Here is a 25,792-nt window from a genome sequence, read left to right as displayed (position 1 = left end):
CACATGTAATAGGCAGCTACTGTTACACATGTGTAACAGGCCGAGTCAGTTACATACGTGTTACCGACTTGGTACAATGTAATTATATAAAAAAGTATGTTGTTCTACTCAATGTAACAACAACTATTTAAATATGTTACTAAGGTGTGAAAAAAGCCTGCAGTTCCACATGGTCATTTTGTACCTTCTAAAATAGTGTATCAAGATTGTACTTAAGTGTACTTCATATGTATAAGGTATGTAGATACACTTGAAGTACACTTAAGTACAATCTTGATACACTTTATTTTACGTAGCTTATCCCTGTGTAATATTATGTAATTGCAATGTAATTAGGAAGCTACCGCATGCATTTATGCTGTGAACGAGGGAGTTAAGCTTAATTTAAACTAAACTATATATGGATAAGGTTTGTAGATACAAATGTAGTACACTTAAATACAATCTTGATACACTTTATTTTACGTAGCTTATACCTGTGTAATATTATGTAAATTGAATGTAATTAAGAAGCTACTGCATGTATTTAAGCTGTGAACTAGAGGGTTAATTCAGAGGGATAAGGAATGTAGATACTCATGAAGTGCACTTAAGTACTTGACAGTGTTGTAGTACTCGAGACTCGGACTCGGTCTCGAGACCATATTTTAATGGTCTTGGTCTTGTCATGTCATTTGGACTCGGAATTGACTCGTACTCGAACATTTTTTTTTTAGGACTCGGAATTATTCCCGAGTCCACTCGAGTTCAATTAAAAATATTTGTCATGATTATTAATGTATGTTAATAAAATATTTCTTTAAATTGATTGACACGCCCAGTGATTGGTGATTTTCTAGTGCGCAACTGCGCATGACAAATTGTAATAAAATTACTTTTAACACCACCTACTATGTGGCCTTTTTACCCTAAACTGATCATATTTTTTAAACTCTAAGTAAATTCAGTAAAAAAAAAAAAAAGGATTTCTCTAAGTAAATAAAAGTAAATTAGGTAATCAACCCTCACTGGTCTCGGTCTCGACTCGGACTCGACCGTCTCTGGTCTCGGACTCGACTCGGACTTGACTCTCTATGGACTCGGTCTTGACTCGGACTCGACTCTCTCTGGTCTGGGTGTCGACTTGGACTCGAGTGAGGTGGTCTCGACTACAACACTGGTACTTGATACACTTTCTTTTAGAAGGTACAAAATGACCATGTGTAACTGCAGGCTTATTACCTTTGTAACATATTAAGTACTTGTTACATTGTACCAAGTCGGTTACATACTCGGCCTGTTACACATGTGTAACAGTAGCTACCTATTACATGTGTGTAATTACGATCTGTAAGTACAGGCTGTTCCATATCTTAGTTACATGTTAATTACATTTTGTTACATTTTATTACAATGTTTACTACTAAGTAATTAATTAAGTAATTACTCTGTATCACGGACACCGTAAAATAAAATGTTACCATATTTTTTTGTCATTTAGAGCACATTAGTAATATGCACCTACAGGCAGGTCAACAATGCGCGTACACTTTGTCTCGTAGATGGTCTGCTTGTGTGTTTTAACCTCGCTAGAGAAGCGATCATCTTTCCCGCTTGCAAATTCAGCCATGTAATTAGCAAATCAGCTAGTTTAAAGCAAATGAAAGATGAGACTCTGATTGGATACTTATTCCATATTACGCCCAAAACACACCCATTACTTATTTAGAGAATAGAGACATTTTTCCTGTCGTTAACCCAGCAAAAGTGTATTCGGACTAGTTTAGCGCTTTAGACCATGCACTTGGATCGTTAAAATAGGGCCTCCCGTGTCCAAATATGCACGGAACAGAAAGAGCTGTACTTAAAAAAGTAGGATTTGTACGTAATTCAAATAATACATATACAATGAAAAGATGATTTGTGTGTTTGTATGTTTGTCGTACAGGTTGGTCTGCGCGGTTGATGCCGGTGAGGAAGAGAGTTTCAGCGATGAAGAGCGAGATGCAGAGGTTCTTGTGAATGGTGTTCCTGTCGCTCTGGAGGCCACGGAAGAAGCAGAAGGTGAAGATGCAGACGAGCAGACAGACCAGAGACAGCAGGATGCCCACCCACGTGATGACGTCCAGCAACAGATCATGCACAGGGTCTGCCGTCTACAGGGAGAGACAGAGTTTAGAATGTTTTCACATTCCTTTGAACATGAACATTACACCTGAATATAAAAATATCGCTGCAAGCAGCAATTACAGGACTCATGCACAGCAGCAGATACACAGTGACACCATCAAAGTGTCTGAGAGCACATCAGAGCAATGATTTTTTTTTTTTTTTTTTTTTTTACAACATTTAAACCGGGATGGGCAGTCCATCATTTTGCAACAAAAAATAAATAAATAAATAAAATAAATCCACATTTTTTAAGTAGATTATCTGCAGAATATGTACTAAAACTAAATATAACTGTAACGAAAACTATTAAAAATTATGGTAAAACTTTACAGTAATCTTAACTATAAACAAGGAATTAACAGCATTTGAAGAGTTCAGATGCAAAAGCCTCTAAATGCCATTTGAAATTTTCTTCTTTAATGATGATTTTTATCAAACTTGTATATTTAAGTTCAGTAATTTCACTTAAATGGCAATGATAATTACCTATTAATTGTTATTTAAGTGAAATTACTGAACATAAATATACAAGTTTGATAAAAATCATCATTAAAGAAGGAAATTTCAAATGGCATTTAGAGGCTTTTGCATCTGAACTCTTCATTTATTAATCTTAATTCATGTTAATTTCAACATTTACTAACACATTATTATCATTTACTAATACAATACAAATCTGTGTGAAAAGACTTTATAATCTGTGTGGATTAATTCACTAATACAACCTACAGTACATGCTAAAGTGAATCAATGTTTGAATTCCCTACATTAATTATGCGCAATACCCACAATCCTGCACCGAAATTCGAGCCCTGTATTTTCTAGGAAGGAATTCATCCAGACATCCATACATAAAATAGAAAGTGCCATCTAGCTCATCACACTGACCGTAAACCTTTTCCAAACTTTGTGTTAATATCTTAATAACTAACTACCTTTAAAAAACAAACAACACAAACATCTCCACACAGTTGCAAAGTACTGTTATTAACTCTGCACAAACAACATCTATAGTGTATTTTTATGTGTTGTTCTTTAAGGCAATAACCGTGTGTGACAGTAAGTTTGATTTATTAGTGTGCCAAAGTTAAAGCTCTCAGATCCTGCAGACGGCCGTCATTGATTCCCAACTGTACTCCCTCTGTAGGGTCCCTATGGAGGCCGCACAGCCAGGGGAAAAGAGCATAGCTGATATGGGACGCATCCCAGAAGACTTTGAGTCTGGAAGACCGGATGTCAGCACTTCTGAAGAACACAGCACATGAATATTTATGAGCGCTGCATAGGTAACAGTACACAGCTTATATGTGCCTGTGTGTGTGTGTGTGTGTGTGTGTGCCCCAGAGGGCCGTTGAACACATAACACATCACTCTTCCAGAGGCCCACTCACCCTTGAGCACTATATCTCCTCTACATTCAGCACACAGTGTGTGTGTGTGTGTGAGTGTCAGTGCTGTAAGTAAATCAGCAGCTCAAGCCTGCTCAGCAGAATCCACAGTGAGGCCTCAGACTTTATAGAGTCAACGCTGAGCTAAAGTAAATCTATGTGTCTATAAACACACACACACACACATACACACGTGCACATGTAGAGAGTAACACTTCATGATTTATATTATAAAAATCATTATTAAAACTGAAAATGTTAAAATGAGGAAGGCAAATGTGGTTTGCTAATTTTTTGAGGTATAAAAAAAATATATATCAATAATAATACTAAAATAACACTTCTGCAGAAAGTCATTTATTAAGATAATTTTTTTTCTCACTATTTTAGCCATTTTTATCCGTTTGGGTTAAGCCTAAACAGAACATTTTGCTTATAAATTTTAAATGTTTTAGCTCTGAAATGGCTTAAAATGAAATATATATATATATATATATATATATATATATATATATATATATATGAAAGTATTTAAAATAAAACCTAATTCAAAATATGAATAAATAATATAAAAGAATACAAATAATACTGCTGCAGATTATTTCATATTAGTTTATTTTCCATTTCTTTAGCATTTTTGTTTGAGGCCAAGCATAAACCTTACAAATATTTTATATATATATATCTAAATGTCACAATTTTTCTGCTCTGAAATGCCTTAAAATATTGTTGTTTTTTTTTCAAAGAAGCAATCATTGCCAAGTACACTAAATGTACTCACTGTTCTGTTTTTCCAATAAACAAAAGAATCACAATATGCACAACTTTAACAATATAGTAGTAATCAAGTTTTTACTTGAACCACCTGCCGATCGACTGTCCTACACAGGCTGTGTCCAAAATCTCCCCTCAAAACACTACTCCCTACCCCCTATGTAGGTGGAAGGGAGTAAAACACTATATAGTGAGCTCACCAGCATAATAGAAACACCACTTTCGGACACTACTCGGTCGTCTCTCGGCGCTGTTGATCACGTCATTGCTGTCGCCCGTCCGTCTTTTTTACGATCAGCGGACTGCATGATGGTATGTAGGGCTTGGGTTAGTGACCATCGGCTGTACACTACTTTTCAAAATGCATTCTGGGATACATTGAGTGGACTATATAGGGTATAATAATCCTCACTATACATTCGGACAGCACTACAAAATGTCAAGCTCACTATATAGTCCACTATATAGTGAGTAGTGGGAGATTTCAGACACAGCCACAGTTTATCTCCAACCCTAATCAAACAAACCTGAAGCAACCAATTAAGGTCTTCAGGGTCATTTGGAAATTAAAGGCAGGTGTTTTTAATTAGGGTTAGAGATGAACTGTGCAGGACAATTGATCGGCAGGAGCAGGGTTGTTCACCCCTGACTTAAACCATATGAGAAATATGAAATATATCAGAAAACGCCACATGGAGACTTCCATGAACATTTCAGAAAGATGATTCTGATCAGAGCTTTGAATCGATTCAAATTAACGGGCAGTTTGAATTAAACTGACTTGTGTATAACAACAGTTTTTATGCTGTTTTTCAAGTTTCAATCATCAGCAATGATAATAAAAAGAGCAAGAAGAGTTATACTGTTTCGATCTTCACCAAGCTTAAAAGCTATTAAAAAGCACATTATTCATCACAATGTTGATTACGTTTATATTGTCAACAAAATAATAACAGATATATCACCCAGCTCTAGCACAGAGACACAGATGAACAATCATGAAACACACACACACAAAAGGTGATGGAGCAGGTGTGTGATTAATTGCTCTCTGGTCTCCATCAAACACACCAGTACAAAATGGAAAAGAGATCAGTGAATGTGTGTGTGCACTTCAAGATCTGGTAGATTTATATCCCGTCTGGATTCTTCATCCCCTCAGTATAAGTTCACGTCGTTCAGAAAACAGAGCTGTTATGTCTAGTGCTGAGAATTTTACACAAATCAGTGAATCAATTAACCAGTTAAAACATTATCGACAACCACCAGCAATTCACTGGTTCTATCACACAATCACGTGTTCCCAGGTTTGGACATTTAACGCAGTTTAAACACGTTCCGATGGTGTATTCATTTGCCAATTAAATAAATAAAAAAATAGACAGAGAACTAAATATAAAATAATAATAAAACGATTATATAAATGTAATTAAAATTAGATAATGTTAGTCATCTAGTTGCATGTAATTTATAGTTTTTGCTATTGTAACTATTTGTAACATGAAACAAGGACACTGTAAAATAGTGTTACCGCATTTTATTGTACAGAAAAGAAAGTCGTCCATGTTGAGATCACATGACCCGCTGTATCATGTAGTGTAATGCCTGGTTCAGATTGCACGATTTAAGCCCGATTTTGGCACGATCCGTTTGACGTAGGGTGTCGTGGGGATTCGTAAACAACAACGGGCGTCGGGGCGCAAGATTCGATCGTATCGTCTCGTATAGTGTGTCATAGTGGGCGACAACCTACGTCGCGTTTGCGATGCTTCACGACATCACGACAAAAAGACTAGCGTGTTTAATTTTTTTAACGGTAGCCCACGACGGTTCCGAGGAGCACAAGCTTTTCCGTATATAACTATCAAAAAAGACAAAACGAAAGAGAGACAATGGTGCTAACATTAAAACTACAAGTAAAAATATATAAGAAAACAATATTTTACCACAAGTTCTCTTTGGATGATTGACAGCCCATACTGTCCTCTTCGAGAAGGGTTCTCAAGTCTCAAGCAATGGCCGTGAGACACACGCAATTCAACCAGTTCACACACTCACACGCCACACCGTGTATTTCTCACGCTGAAAAGGCAATGCCGAGCAATCCAGGAAGTCACTCGCTACGAGTTTCGCCTTCTCGATGACATAACGCGCGCCGTTAAACACGGCATGCGATGACTGGTCAGGAAGTAACGTGTAGTCTGACGTGTCTTGTCCACGACAAGATTTTAGGAGCCAAAATCGCGTAATCTGACAAAAAAAATTGTGTAATCTGAACCAGGCATAAGGATTACTACTAAAACTAATATTAATAAATTGACTCAATATAATGTTTTAGCCAGTGTTAAAAGTGCACAAACATTAAAATAGGCATGGCAAGGCAAGTTTATTTATGTAGCACATTTCATACACAATGGTAATTCAAAGTGCTTTACATAGAGGAAATTAAAATTGTGGGGTCAGTAAGATTTTTTCTTAAATGAATCAATGTATTTACTCAGCAAAGATCAGGGCTCCAGACTGCGCCCAAATAGTCGCATTTTGCGACCAAAATTTGAGAGTGTGCGACTGAATTTTACATCCAGTCGCACATGTGCGACCGGTAAATTTGCCACACGTTAAACGCATGGTAAGCGTGGCAGGGACGCGTCAATGAATCCGTGACAAGAATAGCGCGATTAAACGTCTGTGGCAACATGAGAGACGGAGACAAATATCACAACCTGATGTGCGTCTGAGCAATAAGCGATCTATCGACACGTTACCTAGCAGCGAATACAAACAAAATGAAAGTGGAACTAAAATACGCAACTCATATAGGCTATGCTTCACGGACCGTTGGCGTTTTTATTAGGTTGGACCAATAATAGACAGAGCAGCGCATAGTGGAGCCCCCCGAACCACCGACAGTAATAAAGCCCCGAACCTGCCAGTCGCTGGCCGATCTCGATCACGCGACACTGTTACTAGCAGATCCAGTGAATAAATCCATTGAATTCGCCTTAGAATTAATAACATCATCGCTACGAGATCCAGTGAGAAACATTCCGATTCGGCACAGAGTTCTGTTATAAACCATATCAGATCAAACAGCGCTGACGTGGAAACCAGGAGAAACACTTATAGAAGACTTTCAGTTCACAAATCGGCAACATTCACCATGAATTTAGGCTACTGTAGTAAGATAACTCCAACTATAAATTTGATGTGACAGAAATACGGTAGTCAAACACTTACAACACATCTTTGTCCTGCTCTTCAAAACTATCATATCAAAACATCATATAAAGTTAAATGTTTTATTTTTTGTATTTTTTTGTGATGATCAACACATTTTTTGTTCATCCTTCAAAGATTGTCCTAAAACGAAAAATTTTAAGATGTTGGAAAACTCTTTTTAAACATTAAAATTATTATTATTATTTTTTTTATTAAAAATTAAAAAAAAAAGTCCTTATACATACATGTTTTCTCTCCTTTTGTTTTTAATTAATATTAAGACATTATAAGTGATAACTAAAGTTAACTTCATCTACACCCTAAATTAATCTAAGTGATTTATTGTCAGCCCCAGTGCTACCAGTTTTTTTTTTTTTTTTTTTTTTGTATAACTTGGTGTGAGTTCTGATTTGAGGTGGTGCTGCCCTCAAATTTGAGTCTGGAGCCCTGTGAACTTAAAATAAAACAGCATATCATAATGTTAAGTCTATTTATTATTAAAGAATTTGTCAGTATTACAGTTATTTTGGGGGAAATTTGAATAATTGCATTGCAAGCTGATTTAAGGTGTGCCCCTAAATTTTCTGCTTGCGCTCCTAAAATTTTCAGTCAGGGGCAACAGCGCTCATAGTAAAAAAGTTAGTCTGGAGCCCTGAAAGATGCATTAAATTGATCCAAAATGTCAGTAACTATATATTTATCAAATAATCCTGACAAAAGTACTATGGTTTACACGCCAATATGAAGCGGCACAACTGTTAGAAATTTTTTTTTGAGGAGCATGATTTCTGAAGGATCATGTGACACTGAAGACTGGCGTAATGATGCTGAAAATTCAGCTTTGCGTCACAGGAATAAATTACATTTGACAATATATTCATATAAAAACAGTAAGTATATAATGCAATGATATTTCCCAATTTTACCAATTGTACTGTACTCTTGATCAAATAAATAATGCCTTGGTGAACATATGAGACTTCTTTCAAAAACATTAACATATCTTCCCGCCCCCATACTTCTGAAACTCTGGAGCTATAGTCATGTAAAAAGTAGTGGGAGGAATGTCATCTGTCGACAGCTGTACATTACTTTTGCTTTAGATTCGGAGGAGAATGAATGAGTTGAACGCATCAGTGGCACGCGGTCTTTCGTAAAAGACCTAAACACGAGCACACATCTGTGCAAAGCCTCATTAAGAACACAGTCATGCATGCATTTCTGATGTGCAGCAGTCAGTGTCAGAATTCAAACAGTTCTCATTCCCTCAATCTAATGAGTCATATTTCTGTCATATTCCGCACACACCTCTGTGATGAGAGCATGAGATATCCCTGACAACCAGCGGCCCTCCTTTAAGATTGAAGGTTAGATGACAATTGCCTGACATTGTCCCCAGACTCAGCATCACTGCATCACTAGGCCACTCCAGTGGTCTCAATGTGTCCATTACTACACATCTCTCTATTACTGGCACTGCTGCAGCCATGGCAACAACAAAACACTCACCTGTGAGGATTTATACACACAATTTCTCTCTCGTTCACCAACAATCTGAGGGTGAAACGGAGGGGACAGATGGATAAATGCATGACTGAATGAAACCCATTTATAAGGTTATACTGAATACGATTTTGTGAGTGTGTCTACGCCTGCTGTGGCTTAAAGGGATAGTTCACTTCAAAATGAAAATGTTGTCATCATTTACTCACCCTGAAGTTGTTTCAAACCTGTATGAATTTCTTTCTTCTGCTGAACACAAAGGAAGATATTTTGAAGAATGTCTGTAGCCAAACAGTTAATTGGACCCATTGACTTCCATAGTAGGAAAAAGAAAGTACTCGAGTACTTGAGGGTGAGTATATGATGATAAGGGAACTATCCCTTTAAAAGTTATGCTGTACAATATAGTCATTTTGAAAATGTTGGTGCTTGATCTGGACAACTGTCCTGTACAATGTCGTTTGGTAGTTCAGGCGGTGAGACAAAAAAGTTTTTGTATTTGTTTCGTAAGTTTTTGTTTATTGGGAAAATAACATTTCTATTTCTATTTAACTTTAATTTATTTTCATTTCGGACGTACTTTTAGTATTTGAATTCCGTTAATAGCTAATGCAACATTTAATGTATTTATTTGTTTATTATTTTTTTTTCTCTGAAAAAAATGCAGTATGGCAGTGTGACAAATTGTAGATTTATTTTGTAAGATTAGTTCATTTTAAAATTTAATATGTTTTTGTAATTTTTTTTAGATTTTGTTTATTTTAATTATTTCTATTCAGTTTATTTTCATTTTAGCTTTAGTCATTTTAGTACTTCAACTTAAATTAATTTCAGTTAGTTGCTGAGGCAACATTTTTTAATTTTTAGTTGTTTTTTGTTGTTGTGTTTCCTGACAGTTCAGGCAGTGTGACAACTTTTTTATCTGTCGATACAAAAAGCAATGGAGGGATATTTACCCTGGTTAATTATGTATTTATAAATAAATCCATAAATCTATCCTAACTAAAAGACGACACGCCCACAGACCAAATATGGACAGTGGGTGTGGCTAACCCAAATATGGGTGTGTTCATTTACTTTTATATTTTTTTTTTTTAATTTTAAATGTAACATTCATATTTTATTTCAGCTTTATTCCATGATCAAAAAAGATATTATTAGGCGTGTTCAACTTCGACCAATCGTCGAGAGTTGTCGCTTGCAGTCGGGGGAGGAATTGGAAACAGACACTTTCTGCTTCCTGTAGTGACGCTTGCTCAGTGTTTGTGTACTTTATCACAGATGAAGTGGATTAGATGGAATATTTGTTAAATACACATACGTTTCAGACTTTTTCCACGTACTGCTTAGTACAGTGCCATCTGTACAAAAATAAAGTTTAATAGAAGCCTATACTATTTAAATACCAATAAAGTGGGTTTTATTATGATTACCATGAGATAATATAATATTATGGTTACATGAAAAGAGCTTTTACTGTTATAAATACAATGATTTTAGAATAAACAAGAAACACGCGAAACAACATTGTCATTATTGAATCCGGTCAATCGCAGCGCAATTTTCGTCATCAGAACTGGACCCGTGCCCCGGCGGAGTCATTAGTATACTCTTGAATCACTCTCGCTGTATGATGCCATAGGTCACAGTGACGTGTCATCGGCGTTGTCTCACGTTGGACAAAATTTCGAACCGGCATGCACTGCCTCAAGTTAGACGCCGATTGGTCTGCACACCACTGCATGAAGTTGAACACACCTAATAGTTTTATTTATCATGTCCAATATGACTGCTCATGCACAAGTGTGGGTGTGTCCATTTCTGATGTGGGTGTGTCACTGCCCTAAATTGGTGTATCTCGAAATGCACTACTGTATTCATCGACGGCTACTTCCTGTCGTGACTCACACAATGTAAATGAGTAGGTAGACTTTATTCTAAACAGCAGGACCTGAAGTAGGCCAGCAGTTTTCCTTTCTCAAATGCTAATCAAAACGTCTGTCAGCAATCTACTCCTCTCTCTCTCTCTAGAGAGTCGTGGCTGACGCCGGTTCGCCACAGGGCCACTGAGCGCCATTGTTTCATCCGTCAAAATGTCTTTTCCCCCTCATTTTCACAGTTTTTTTTCAATCCTGTCAATTGTTCTTCTTTTGCTTTTCGGTTTCACTCGAGGTAAAGCCGAACTTCGGCTCTGAATGGAAATGTAAATGAAGCTTTTAGACTAAATGCACCTGGCTGAGACTCCGTCCCTTGCGACCCCACGCCTGGCAGACGGAGGAAAAAACACAGCCGCCAAATTGTGTTCTCGACAAAACAGAGAACAACAGACTCCAATGGAGAAACAACGAAATGAAAAAAGTCAAATGGTACAAATAGGTAATCATTTCGAAAATAATGCATAGCAGCAACTTACGGAAACTCAGAAGACGTCAAGCTGTATGTCAGACGTATCATGTTGGCCTTTTAAAATATGCTCAAAACTAACAAAAAAGCAGCAAAAACAATGTATTCCTAAAGAAAAACACCAGTGTATGTGTGTTTGTTCAGCGTGTATTGAGTCACTCAGCTGGGAATCGTCGTTGATCATGGATCATATGGAGAGATAAAGACCGCCCACCCGCTGATCTCCCACAATGCACCTCACAGCCTGAAGTCATCAACAAACAATAAACAGTCTCCACAGAGATCTGCTCCACATCCACCAGCTTCAAACAAACACACCTCAAGTCTTTCTTCTGAATTTTCAGAGCAAAATCCATTCAGCACCTCTAAATATCCCGGGAAGTTTAATGTCTTCAGACTGCCAGCAAAAAATCAAACTTTTTGCATATCCAGATGGGTTTTTGAAAGCCTGGAAAGTAATAAATCTGGTCTCCAGATGCATCTTAGTCTGAACCCTCTGGCTGCTCAAGTCGGATTTCAAATCGTCTTTTGCGTCACTCGTCTTTTGCAAGGTGACACTGCGGCAACGTCAAAATAGGTAATGGGAATGCGTAACGCACATACATTCATACCAGTTTCCTCAATTCCAGAGTTTTTCTTGAGCGATGGAGGAGCTCTGCACACCAGGCCACTTTATTTTGAGAGCGAGATGATGCAGCTCTATTTGTCTATTTATCTATTTTGAAAGCCTAAATCACATACTTGGGTGTGCAAGTCATTACCAAAACAACCCATGCAGATATGTAGGGTATGTCCCCATCACATATCTTAGCAATCATCATAAATTAGGTATAATTCAAAAGCTTTAACACTTATCCTGTGAAAACCGTTTTGAAATTGGACATTGCCTCACCATGTAAACGGTACTTCAAAACCATTTATAGGCCTTTTTGTTTTATCAACTTCAAATATGGAACGCACAAACACATTTTGTATAAAATAGAAAATGTTTAATACATTTACTTTACAGAATGAACTTTTTTTACACTTTCACTCTAATAATCTGCTGAGTGTCTTCTTTAAAAGAGACCAGGGTGGGGGGTGAGAACAGGTTAATAATATATATATATTAGGGCTGTCAATTTAACGCGTTATTAACGGCATTAATGCAAACCCATTTTAACGGCGTTAATTTTTTTATCGTGCGATTAACGGTCTTTTTGTCCTAGCAAACTTTGCAGTTTTTTCACATGCTTTTGCAACAGGGACGCGGCATGCGTCCTGATCCATTTCGGCGTCTCGCGCTCGTCATCCACTCAAATTCGGCTCGCAAGCCGAAACGTGTGTTTGCAGCGTGCCTGTTGTTTTGTTTCCGGTCTAGATCCGCTTGCGCTTTGGTCGAAGAAGCAACAAAACGTCCTCGCGCGGCGAAAGCCATTGAAATGACGTTTTGTGCCGCACAAACTTATTTCAGCTTGCGAGCCGACCAAATAGTAACATTACTTTTGAGCGGATGACGAGCGCGAGACGCCGAAATGGATGCCCTAAGATTCTGAATGGAAAGTTTACTTTTAAAAAGTTGCCATATTGTTCCATTGACAAGACCAAGTGATGTGTGTTTTAACGTTGTGAACTGAGCTATCATCATCGCAGCATGTCCAGTCTGAAACACCACTTGATGATGGCCAAGCAAACACACACACACACACAGATGATGCGAATTCTCCACCCTCTCACCAATATTTAGGACCTCGTCAGTATTTCTTTCACCCTTTTATTGATAGACAGTGTTACATTGCATGAGAGATTATTTATATATGTTAGTGTGAAATTGAACACTATTCCAATGTTATTTTCAATAAAAATTTTTCCACTTTTCCATATTGATAAGAGCATTAAAATGAGAAAAAATAAATGTAACAAAAAGAAATCAAGAGACATTTAGAATAGATAAAAATGTGCGATTAAATATTTTAATCGTTTGACAGCACTAATATTTACATATTTGGGGAGTGTTTGTAATACTGTTATTCATTTGTAAAACCCTGAATAATTTGTAATGTCTAAATTGTTGTATTGAAAATGGTTTTAAAAACAATTTACACACTGAGGTGCGTTTCCCAAAAGAATGGTTAGCCAACTATGGTCACAAGTTCTGTCGTTATCAACAGTTCAACGAGTCAGTGTTTCCCGAAACCATAGTTCCAACGAACATTCGCAAACAGCATCGCAAAGTCGTGTGGTTGGAACAACAGCTCCAGTAACCTGTGGTTACAACCATAGTTTCTTGTTTGCATGACATGTGGACTTAATGAATCCTTATCTTGAGTAAAATAAGCAAGCTGGCATTCAGTACAATCTATTTTGAACACATACAAATGTCTTTTAATTTGTCAAGAAGTTTTGAGGTGAACTATGAGCCTGTGATTGAATCTGGACATAAAGCAAAATAACTGAAAAAAAAAAAAAAGGGAATTAGTCCTCAGATGTCATGTCCTTAATTTATGGCCAAAATCTAGTTTTAATTTGATCTCAAATGTATTCATTAAAAAACAAAAAAAGTTATTACTCCACCACCTGTGTGACATAATTAACCAACATGGTTCAACTACAAATTTGCAACAATAAGGTTTCAGGAAACAGTCGTGAGTGGCTAGTTGATTTATTTTATGGTAGTTACGCAGTGAGTTTAGCCTGACTTCGTCATACTCATATTCAAGAAAGAATATGAGTCTGAAACCCCTCTATTGGGCTTTTATGAGGCGTGTCGTAACCGAACCAGGACAAAAAAAAAACAACCTCTGCACTCAATTGGATAGTCGGTAGACCTACCAACCAATCAGAGCAACGCATAAGTCAACTCCTTTGCATAGCGCTGTTTTCAACTACAGAACGTAGCCTACTTTATTTATTTCAGAAGTTAAATAACGAGTGTTACTTCTTTTACTTACTTCTCCATGAGTGCCACCAAAGGAGAAACCACAACGACCACAGGCTTTTCATTACGTCCCATCTTCTTAACGACCGTCAGAGCCAGCTGATAAGTTACACTTTTCCCGAATCATGTAGGAAGGACGCCAAAAATATCTTTCCGATCGACAAATGCCTTGATTGCAGTTCTTTGTTTGTCTATTAAAATGAATGCGCTGTCGATTTTTTTTACAAAAGACGCGACAGCGGAATCTATACATCTCAATTCTCCAGCTGCAGTCATCTTTGACAAGCGCACTTTGATGACGTGAGGATTACGTTACTGAAGACCACCTGTCAATCATCGTATAAAGCCCGCCTTGGCAATTTGATTGGCCCGATGATTTCTGAACCGATCATAATTACTCCTCAATGGATCGAGTCCAGACCGAACTTCCCGTCCAAAAAATGTTGTGGGCGGAGTTCGGGCTGGCATCCAGGCTACAGTGAGTTATGTTGTTGTATGGAAAACACACACCTGATCATCTGTGCTGCATCACTGCTACAAACAAACACACTTCACATCTTTGTTCTGATTTCTTCATCCCTTTCCTTGGATGATTTTAGATCATATCATTTACAGTTTGTTAGGCCCTGTCCAGACTATTGCATTTTTGTTTAAAAACGACCTTTTTGCTACGTTTGCACCTCCCGTCAAGACTAAAACGGGAAAAACGAAGACCTAAAACGGAGGAGTTTAGAAACGATGATGCAGAGGCTCACGCTCGGCTCTATGATTGGGTGTTATCAGTCATGATGTATCCTTCCCTGATTCGTCAGCCACTGTTTACACACGGCACGCGCATGCCCAGTGTTGGTGAATGGTCACGTTATCTGCGTTTTCAGATGTTTTAATGTGGATGGAGATCATTTCTAATACGCAGATAAAACACTGGTGTGGACGGAGATTGTATTCGTTTTAATTCTCCGTTTTTAAACGAAAACGCAGTAGTGTGGACGGGGCCTTAGTCGTAGAAGAAAAAACACTTATATACATTATATACAAAAGTGTCATTTGAAATTTTCTTCTAAAATTATCATTTTTATCAAGCTTGTATATTTAAGTTCAGTAATTTCACTTAAATGGCAATGAAGATTACTTATTAATTGTCATTTAAATGAAATTACTGAACTTAAATATACAAGCTTGATAAAAATGGTCATTTTTGAAGAAAATTTCAAATGGCATTTAGAGGCTTTTGCATCTGAACTCTTCATATATATATACATATATATATATATATATTACTTATATATTATATATATATATATATATATATATATATATATATATACATATATATATTTACATATTTTGGGGGTGTTCGTAATAGTATTATTGATTTGTAAAACCTCATTGTTGCAATGTGTAAATTGTTACTTTGAAAATAATGTGTGGACAGATAAATTGTCGCTGGAAATATCTTAGAACAAGTCTGATGTTTATATATCAGACGGGTGTGTTTAGAGAGCCACTACCTTCACGTCCACATGAGCCATGAGCACAGCAAAGTTGGTCAGGTGTGTGCAGGAGCAGGTGGTGTGTGTTCGGTTAGTTCCCAGCAGCCGGCAGTCCTGCGTGGACCAGAAGCCCATCATACTGCGCTTTGAGTAGCTCCAGAACGAACAGTTGGGGTTGAAATTCTCCTCGGACTGCTGAAGAAGGAAGAACAGCAAACTGCATTAGAGAGCAGAACACACAACATGGCCATGAAATAACAGGAGTTGCACTCGGGGGCCAAAATGAAGGATTTCATCGACAGAACTACTGCTTTACTGATCATGAAAGTGCAGGATGGATGATGATGAAATTGGATTAACCACATAAACACACACATCCTACACAGTCACTGTCATTTTTTTAGAGAAATGAATGTAAAAAAAAAAAATAATTAAATCTTGTTTAAAAACATCAGTAAAGGGATTCATAATGCAACAAAAGATTTACAGTTCAAATAAATGCTGACCTTTCTATTAATCAAAGAATCCTGAAAAAAGTATCAAGGTTGCCACATTCTGCATTTGCAGTTTTACTGTATTTTTATCAAACAAATTCAACCTTCTGTCGACTCAGTTATGATGCATTCATTTTGACATTTTCAAAACATTAAAATTCAAATTTTACACTGAGATAAGTTTTAGAGAACATCCAGCAAAGGTTTCATGTGTTTAATATGATCTGGTCTATTAGCACATGTGAAATGATTATTGTGTTTTATGCAATTCATGAAAAAATGACCAGGTTACTGCATGTTATTTATTTGCAGTTAGTTGCATTTGGTGCATGATGGGCATTGCATTTGGACCCTGTTCACACTGGACATGACTAAAGTTTTATCTCATATGTTTATCATCACACAGTAAACCCATGAGAGAAAACGTGAAAAAAAAAAAAAAAAAAAAAAAAACACCACGAGATGATGTTTCTGACGATATGAGCTTGCTGATCTTCACCCACGCTGAAATTATATGAATCTAGAGGTGGGCCATCAGGCGCTCAGTGGAAGGAAGATTTTAATATAGCAAAGCCATTCTCACACACACACAGACACACACACCAGGACAACCTTGATTAAACAAATCAAAACCATTGCCTGACTGATGTGAGTTTGCAGTGGATTGTGTAGAGAACTAATGGTTGACATTAGTTGAGTCATCAAGGGTTTACTTAAAGAGAATACATACCTCATACCTCAGGTCGTTACTGACCCGGGACATCATTCACTACCCTCCCCCTCATTCATTTTTATAAAGTTAGACATCAACCTTATTAGTATTCCTCAATGAGTTCATTATAAAATTAAAAAATAAATAAATAAATATATATTTATATATATATATATATATATATATATATATAGGGTCACTATCGCCCCAAATCTTACAGTGTAAGATTTTTTTTTTCTGCACAACAATAAGTGAATCTTTAAAATCCCTGTGAAATCAAAATTGACCCTATTCACTTTGTTAGCACATATTACTAGTCTTGTGGTGAACAATTAATCCAATGAATCAAATATATATATATATATATATAGCATGGTAATCTTTAATCAAAATCTGAAAAGTTACTTCCGGAAAAGTTACGTCTGGAATGTTGTTTTTTCCCGACAACGTAGGTTTGACGGCTTGGGCTGGGAAACGCTTAACCACTCCCCTCAAACCATTAGTCAGCTATGAGCGAGAGATGGAGATGAGGAGCACTATAGAGTAAAGCCCTGCCTTCTGTTCAATATTCCGTTTCACTTGGAAATACGTCACAGCACTGGAGAAAAGTCGTTTGCAACTTCCGGTTCACGGCGACTTTAATGATTGAATAAGTGCAATTCACATTTATTCCACAAGGTGGTAAAGGCTGATGCACAGTGTTTAAAAAGCCCTCTAAAGTTCAGCTAATTGCATATAAAATAAATTTAAATTTCAGCATTTTGCAGAAAAATCTATGCAATGGATTTAAACTTTATAAAATGTGTTAAAAGGAGCAAAAGTGATTCACTTTTAATGGTGGCTGAAAGCATGATCAAACATGCCAAAATCTATATTAAACAGAGATACAGGTCATTGGGACATGCAGAGATCCAGACGTTTTGATTCTGCGGATATCGCTCTCCCTTACACGTCCTCCCACACACACAAACAGGAAACCAAGTTCCCTGGTCTCTCAACCTGTTTAATCACAGCTGGAGGCAGAGAATCTGTGTGTGTAATTTTGGTTGGGTACGTTTCAATAAAGTAGTTGGATGAAAAATAATTCAGGCATAAATGCTGGTGGTGTGACTGAGGGACCTGCTGTTAAAGCGACCATTTATTCATCACCTCTTCATCTGAGTTACCCAACCACACATACACACACAGTCCAGCACTCATGGAATTTCTTTAGAAAAGGGATGTTTCTATTCTGACAACAAATCTCACAGTGAACAAAACACAAACCGCATGTCTTACAGCCTTGTACCTGAATATGTCGGACTGTGAATATGACGGGGTCGGACAGGTAAACTTTGTTACTGTCTTTGTTGATGGCCGCTGTTATAATGGGAGAGTTGACGATGACAGAGTAGTTGGTGTTTAATGTCTCGCTGCTGAACTTCATGCTGGCGTTTTCTGTGGACAGGTATGAACCCAGATGCTTATACAGGACAAACGCCATCCGGATCTCACCTGAGAGAGACAGACAGAAAGACAGTGGCAGTTAGTTTTATTACAAATGTATACTTTATTATGACAAAGTTCACATAAGTCGTATCAGTGATTCTGTGAAATCAGAAGAATTCTTTTGCCACTCAAAATAAGCTAAAGACTAAAATAAATTGGTCAATCATATATATATATATATATATATATATATATATATATATATATATATATATATATACACAGTATATATATATATATATATATATATATATATACAGTATATATATATATATATATATATATATATATATATATATATATAATTTAATATTTATAACATATCATACAAGCAAGAGTGGTGTTTTTCCTTCGACATTTCCATCCATTTAAATATTTGAAAGCTAAATGAAATGTTTTCATTGCTGAATGTATCTGGCTGAGTCAATGACTGAGTCAATGATTCAATGCTTTGTTTCTGAACAATCAGCCGTTTTAAATGAATCGGTTGAATGAATGACCCAATAAAGCACTCATTAAGTCACTTGTTTCATATTTAAAAGTATCATTTCATATTTCTGTATATAAAAAATGTATTCTTAAAACATGAATCGCATGACATTATGTAATTATAATTATAATTACAGAGTAATTGCAAATCATCTCACCAGAGCTTCATTAAACTGTTCAAAACCTTGGGGTCAAAAACTTTACTCTAAAAATGCTGGCTTGCTTTGGGTCAAATATGGACAAACCCAAAGTTGGGTTAAAACAACCCAGCAATTTTTAGAGTAAATGTTTTTGAAAGAGTATTTTATGTATAATATATATATATATATATATATTTATATGATGCAAAGTATATATTTTTAGGCAGCATTTATCTGATCAAAAAATATTAAAATTGAAAATAACATTCTAATTGTAATACATTTTCAAATGTATTTTTTCCCTGTGATACAACAGCATCATTACTCCTTTTTTCAGAGTCACATGATCCTTCAGAAATCATTCTAGTTGATCTGATGCTCAAGAAACGAGTCTTATTATTATCAATGTCGAAAACAGTTCAACAGCTTCATATTTTTGTGAAAAACAAATATAAATCTTTCGAAACAATGTAAATGTCTTTACTGACAATTTTGATCAATTCAAAATGATTTCATTTAATTGGTAAAAATGCCCATTGGAAATCAATCTAAGTGGGCAAATATCAGCCCTTAATGGAAAAGTTAATTTCTTTCACTGCGTGAGAGATTCAAGGGGAGCTCGTTTCGGAGATCAACCTCCTGCTAAAGCTTTTAAAAGCCAAAGCGACAGCATAACAAAGCAAAACTTGTTAAATCTGCTGTTGAACATGTACCGGGGTTCTGCGGCACGTTTCTTTACGTCTTCATTACCACATCATACAGAGCAAGCAGACATGGTCTCAAGCTGATCGAAATACTGTTTTAGCCGTTATATTAGAGAAAAAAAGAGCAATGAAGTGAAATAATTTGAGCTTTGATTAGATGGGTTTCAGTAGATCATGTAATGAATACATAACACCCATAATGCTTTGTTCCTTTCGGCACCCTTTACTGAAAGTCACAAAGGTTTCGAGTGAGCGAGGAAAAAAAGGGAGGGAAAAAAAAAATCTCACAACAGAGTCGATTTGATTCAGCTTTATTGAAATGTTATTAGCGCTTTACTGCCTCCTTTGACAGAGCTACAGTTCTGCTCGTTATTTTCATTTCTCTCACTTGCTTTTTTCATGAAAAGAAATGAAAAAACACCCCCCGCCGCCTCCCCGCAGAGTCTGGGATCACTGACTCGCAAGAACAGACAACAATTTTTCCCAATTCCTGTTGATGGGCCGTTCAGTAACAAGCGTTTGGTGATGGGGGGAAAACCTCTGATGAAGGAAACCAGTTTTATGGCAACTTGTTCATAAAAAGGGAATACGCACTGAGGATCTAAACTTATTAGCCCCCTATTGTATTTTGGAAAGGATATTGGAAATTCAGAGTTTCAGAGAATGGAAGTAGGACTAGTGTTCAGTTCGATTTTAGAATCATTGAAATACTAATTATAGTTTTAGTTAATGTTTTGAATTCAATTTTCTTTTCATTTTCATTTTAGTTAAAGTTCTGTTGTGTCTTTTTGTCATTTTTTTAAACCAATGCCTATATAGCTTTTATTACGTGTTTGTTAATTCACTTTTAGTTATTTTAGTACTTCAACTTAAACTAAACGAAAATGAACCTTTTATTCATGGTCACACTTTATTTTAGGGTCAAATGAACTTATAACTATGACTTTTGCCTCAATAAAGTCATATACTGTAATAGTAAGTACGGTAGTTGTTAAGTTTAAGTATGAGATAGGATTAAGGGATGTAGAATATGGTCATGCAGAATAAGCCATTAATATGTGCTTTATGAGTACTAATAAACAGCCATTATCCTAGTAATATCAAGCTAATAAGCAACTAGTTAATAGTGAGAAATGGACCCTAAAGTGCTACCATTATGACTTTGACTTAGACTTTGACTATTTTATTTCAGTTAAATTGCTTGTTTTTTCCTTAATGGTTTTATTTATTTATTTTTATTTTACTTTAGTTATTTTAGTACTTTAACTTTTACTTAAATTTATAATAACCCTGTTAGCGTTACATATGACCACCCCGTAATGTTGTGACTTGTGAGCGTACCGTTTCTGCCGTGTTGTTTGAGAGTGTTGGCTGACAGGTGGATGGCGTTCCCTTGGCCTCCTGTCTGTGGAAACTTCAGATCGGGCAGATTTCCATCTGTGCTCATCCTCGCCACCTCCAGCTCTGAACAAAAACACACACATGACAGAAAGTGAATGAGGACTGGGGAAAGAAACATCAGCGTGTTTAATATACTTGGTCCATCCCACTTGGGTGCTATTTTCGAAGTCGTTTGATGTCATACATTCATTAAATTTATACATTTTAAATAAATAAATGATATGTGTTTTTTTCTGAATTAACATAAGAACACCCAAATTATTTGAAAATGTGCCCAATTTTATGCTATTATTTGTTTTGGGCGATTAAAAATATTTAAAACGAATACATCTCTCTATCTATAAACAGTGTTTCCTCTACATTCATTCTCCCGTGGCGGGCCGCCACACTTAAAATCCTCCCGCCACGGTTGCAGCTTCTCAGTGACGTCCGATATTCTGCATAGTATTATGTTATTTTGTTAAGCCCCACTAAAGGCATAAAAAACTTTGTAAAGCACAATCAAGTTTTCACCCTATATTCCAAGACTTCTAAAGTCATTGTATAATGTGTAATTTTAGTCGCTAAGTTAAAGTTAACGGAAAGTTATCTCGCCTCAGTCATTCTTCATTCAGAATTCAGCGCGTCGCGTTCGTTTGCGACACGACGACACTCTCTTCAAGGTCAATATTCCCATTATTATACTTTATTTGTAGATAAAGCATAAAGTAGATGGTTTTCATAAAATGACTTTATCTTGCTGGAGTGGAGTTTATTGCCCTTTCACATTCCCTTCTCCCGGGTGTATGTGAGATTACAGCATAGAGTCGAGAGAGTGCTATTGTTCTTCATGCGCACTGAAATTTAAAACTGTTAAAAGAAAAGGCTCAAAAAACTGTTGCATATAGAATACACTAAGCATTAGTGCTGCACGATTAATCAAATCTCAATCGTAATAGCGATCTCAAACCTATGCAATTATATAACGCAAAATGCCGCGATTTTATATGAAATAAACAAATTAGGGCTATTAACGCAGCATCTCTTCATTTTTGTCATCCTTTGACTAGTGTTACACGATCCCGCTCTTATTCGTGCAAATGCCTTTTCGCATTTTGCACGACAAGAAGTGAAAAGCTGCCTGTGAATGCCCTAAATGAGACTCGCAGAAAGACGCGCGCCATAATGCGCATGCACTGACGCGTGCCAGAATACAGTTCTCTTTCGAGCTTGAACGAACAATAGCACACACAATTATGCCAAAATGTCGTTTTGTCGAGTATCTTCATAACGTAAGAAAAGTCTTATGGACGAAAAGAGTTGTGCTATGAGGCGCATGTGAGATCCGCGTCTCGGCAACGGGTGCTCTTAAAGGGCCAGCAGCGAATAAAGCGTTCTGTCAGTAAAGTTAAAAGAACAAAGGGAAATTAGAAAATTACTCACTGATCTTGACTAAAGAACTTTTGTAGCTTTAATAAGGATTATTCTATATATAATTTATAATTCATGCAGCGCAGACTGTTTGATAACTTTATTCAATTTCTGTATCCTACCTGTTAAGACAGGAAGGGCACAGGTAAATATGGTTTTTATTATGGGTTTATGTGGGGATTGTTTGAAGTTCACTTAATTTAAAAGTTGTTAAAATTTTTTTTTAGCCTAATAATTTTTTTAAAAAAGTTGATAGCTTTCACTGTAATGATGGTTTGGTTGGTTTATTGATCATTATAGGTGTTATCAATCATTTAGTTGTTGTTTTTAGTTTGAGTTGAGAAATAAACATTAATACACAGAATGATCACTAATCTGTGTGTGCATTTTACTTTAGAACCAAGCAAGTTGGACTCATGAAAGCATTTTATTATATCGGAATCGCATATCACAATTGCAATATTGACCTCAGTAATGGCAATATGACATTTTCCCCAAATCGTCCAGCCCTACTAAGCATATTATAGATCTAATCCCTTCGCTATGTTCTTTTCAATGTGAAGCGTTGCGTGCTGTGACTTGGTGTTGCTTCAAGTTCATCATTCTGCACACGGGATGCGCATGATCGATTATAATAGAGACAAGGGGGCGTGGCCTAAGTGAAAATATCGTATAAAATATAAATGTGTTTATATGTTGTTCCTTTTTAATTATATGATTGTCTTGATGCCAGCCAATTGCTGCACTACAATTTTGAGTATCAATATATCCGCCTTTACCAAAAAAACACAAGAATACGCTGCAATCTAAGGCTACGGTCTCAATGCACGCCTTGGAGACAAAAATGAGTGCCAAAGTGCAAAATGAGTGCAAAATTGGGACGAATGTTGATCTAGAGTGATATAAAAGGCGCACAAATTCTGTTGGACTGTTCAGACTGAGGTCGCATTTCAAAACTGATTTAGTACCACATGTGGAAGTGGCCTAAATCAGAATCAAAAAGATCGCTTTTTGGTGTTCACACTGTCATGACAAAAACCAGCAACGCATTCTCATCCTAGGGCATCATATAGTGACGCTTTTGACAATGCGTATACATCCAACGGACATGGCACCCTTTAGCGTCAATATAACACGCTTCGGTTATGGGTAGGTTTAGGTCTGGGGTAGGGTTAGGGTTAGACCACTAGGAGGCGCCTTCTGGCCCATATATATCTGCGTCTCATATTGACGCTAAAGGGTGCCATGTGCGTTGGATGTATACGCATTGTCAAAAGCGTCACTATATGATGCCTTTGGATGAGAACGGGCTGCAAAAACAGATCTGAGTCACGAAAAAAAAAAAAAAAAAACATTTACTGTACCTGCAGTCTGAACATCTAAGATAACTAAATCCAGATATTTTAATCAAATCTGTAATTGAACTAGAAATGAATGATCGCTGTTATCACCTCACTTACAATTGTTACAACATGTTGCACGGCTATATTTGTGGCAATATCCAATAATACAGCGCATGAGTCAAAATTAACAATATTTTGTAAATTTCCTACAGAAAACATACATAAAAAATGTTTTTGTGTGTGGATGCTGCAAAATCACAACCATAAATGGACAACTTTAAAAGCGATTTTCTCAATGTTTAGATTTCGTTGCACCGTCAGATTCCAGATTTTCAAATAGTTGCATCTCAGGCAAATATTGTCCTATCCTAACAAACCATCAATGGAAAGATTACTTATTCAGCCTTAAAGGAGCACTCGGGTGCAAAATGAACCTTTGGTCTAATAAAACATCGGTACCTAGTCAATCGTTCTCAAAGTTTTGTTTTCATGATAATCGAATGTAAAGAGTTTTATCTCTAAAAATTGTTTAGCGTATAATGCTAGTAATGGGGGCACTGACTAATTAAAAAGAAATCGCTAGTTTATACCACTAACAAGGCTCAAAATAGCCCCACACTAACACAGTAACATAACGAGAGTCCATACATGCAAAACGAAGCATTGAGAACTTTGTAAGTGTACAGACAGTTCACTTCGCGTATACAGACAGGAGCCATCTTAAAAAATAGTCTCGATAAGTCGATCCCCGAACACCGTTCATACAGTTCAGATCACTCAGCACGACGTTCGTGGTTTGACTTATCGAGACTATTTTTTAAGATGGCTCCTGTCTGTCTACACGAAGTGAACTGTCTTCATAAAGTATCTTCTTATTAAACGGTCTGTACACTTACAAAGTTCTCAATGCTTCGTTTTGCATGCATGGAGCCTCATTATGTTACTGTGTTAGTGTGGGGCTATTTTGAGCCTTGTTAGTGGTATAAACTAGCGATTTCCTTTTACTTAGTCAATGCCCCCATTAGCATTATACACTAAACAGTTTTTAGAGATAAAACTCTTTAGATTCGATTATCATGAAAACAAATTTCAGAGAACGGTTGACTACTGTATGTACCAATGTTTTATTAGACCAAAGGTTCATTGTTTGCCGGAGTTCTCCTTTAATATGATGTATAAATGACTGGTTTTGTGATCCAGGGTCACATTTGATCAATATCAACTCACTTTTATACTTTTAAACAGCAGTAGTTGACAATGAATGCAGTGTTGTGAACTGCATATGCAACACATATGACATAGAAGCATCAATGTCACAAACTTGCGTAGAGTCGGCACTTATAAAAAAAGTTCAAATGGAGAACTCATGCTGTGCTGTTTGCTCAAATTAAAGCATCATGTGCTGTTTGAGATTCCAACTCTGATTCAGCACAGCTCTCTAATTAAAGTATGAATGCACTGACTCGCTGCATCACCACCAGGCCTGGTTTTTGCAGCTGCCTTTTTGGACAACATCCTTTCACAGAACCTGAAAAGAAGTCAGCCGCAAAATCCCAGAGCATTTACACAAACACTTATCGCACCAAAATTAACATTAAAAATCCCAACGGAGACGCGGATTTGGTTGCGGGGTGGCGCTTACCACCGCTTCAGGTATTTGCCGCCAACAGGACAAAAGAGAGCGATAAAGAGCCGTGGGCAGAAAGAGACGACTATTATTGCAGGCCGGAAACATTTTTTCACTCCTCCGCCGTCGCTGTGAA

At 36.7% G+C, this 25,792-nt stretch overlaps 1 protein-coding gene across 25 annotated transcripts in view; it reads right to left on the bottom strand.

Moving 5' to 3' along the window:
* LOC120477782 (adhesion G protein-coupled receptor L3) overlaps positions 1–25,792 on the bottom strand; it is a 375,074-nt gene that overhangs the window by 45,894 nt on the left and 303,388 nt on the right. For 20 of the 25 annotated variants that reach the window (XM_039669601.2, XM_089125499.1, XM_089125755.1 and 17 more), the window contains 4 exons: positions 21,217–21,339; positions 18,343–18,548; positions 15,867–16,043; positions 1,926–2,135 (listed from right to left, as the gene is read on the bottom strand). In XM_039669601.2, coding sequence (XP_039525535.2) covers positions 1,926–2,135; positions 15,867–16,043; positions 18,343–18,548; positions 21,217–21,339 — 716 coding nt within the window. The remainder of the gene's footprint in view (positions 1–1,925; positions 2,136–15,866; positions 16,044–18,342; positions 18,549–21,216; positions 21,340–25,792) is intronic. The other 5 variants (XM_089125419.1, XM_089125653.1, XM_039669610.2 and 2 more) reach the window with 1 other exon arrangement.

Source organism: Pimephales promelas, chromosome 1 (genome assembly GCF_988280905.1).
Source record: "Pimephales promelas chromosome 1, fPimPro1.hap1.1, whole genome shotgun sequence".
Classification (NCBI taxonomy): domain Eukaryota; kingdom Metazoa; phylum Chordata; class Actinopteri; order Cypriniformes; family Leuciscidae; genus Pimephales; species Pimephales promelas.
Note: the sequence above shows the minus strand (reverse complement) of the source record. Positions and strands in the feature narration are given on the sequence as shown.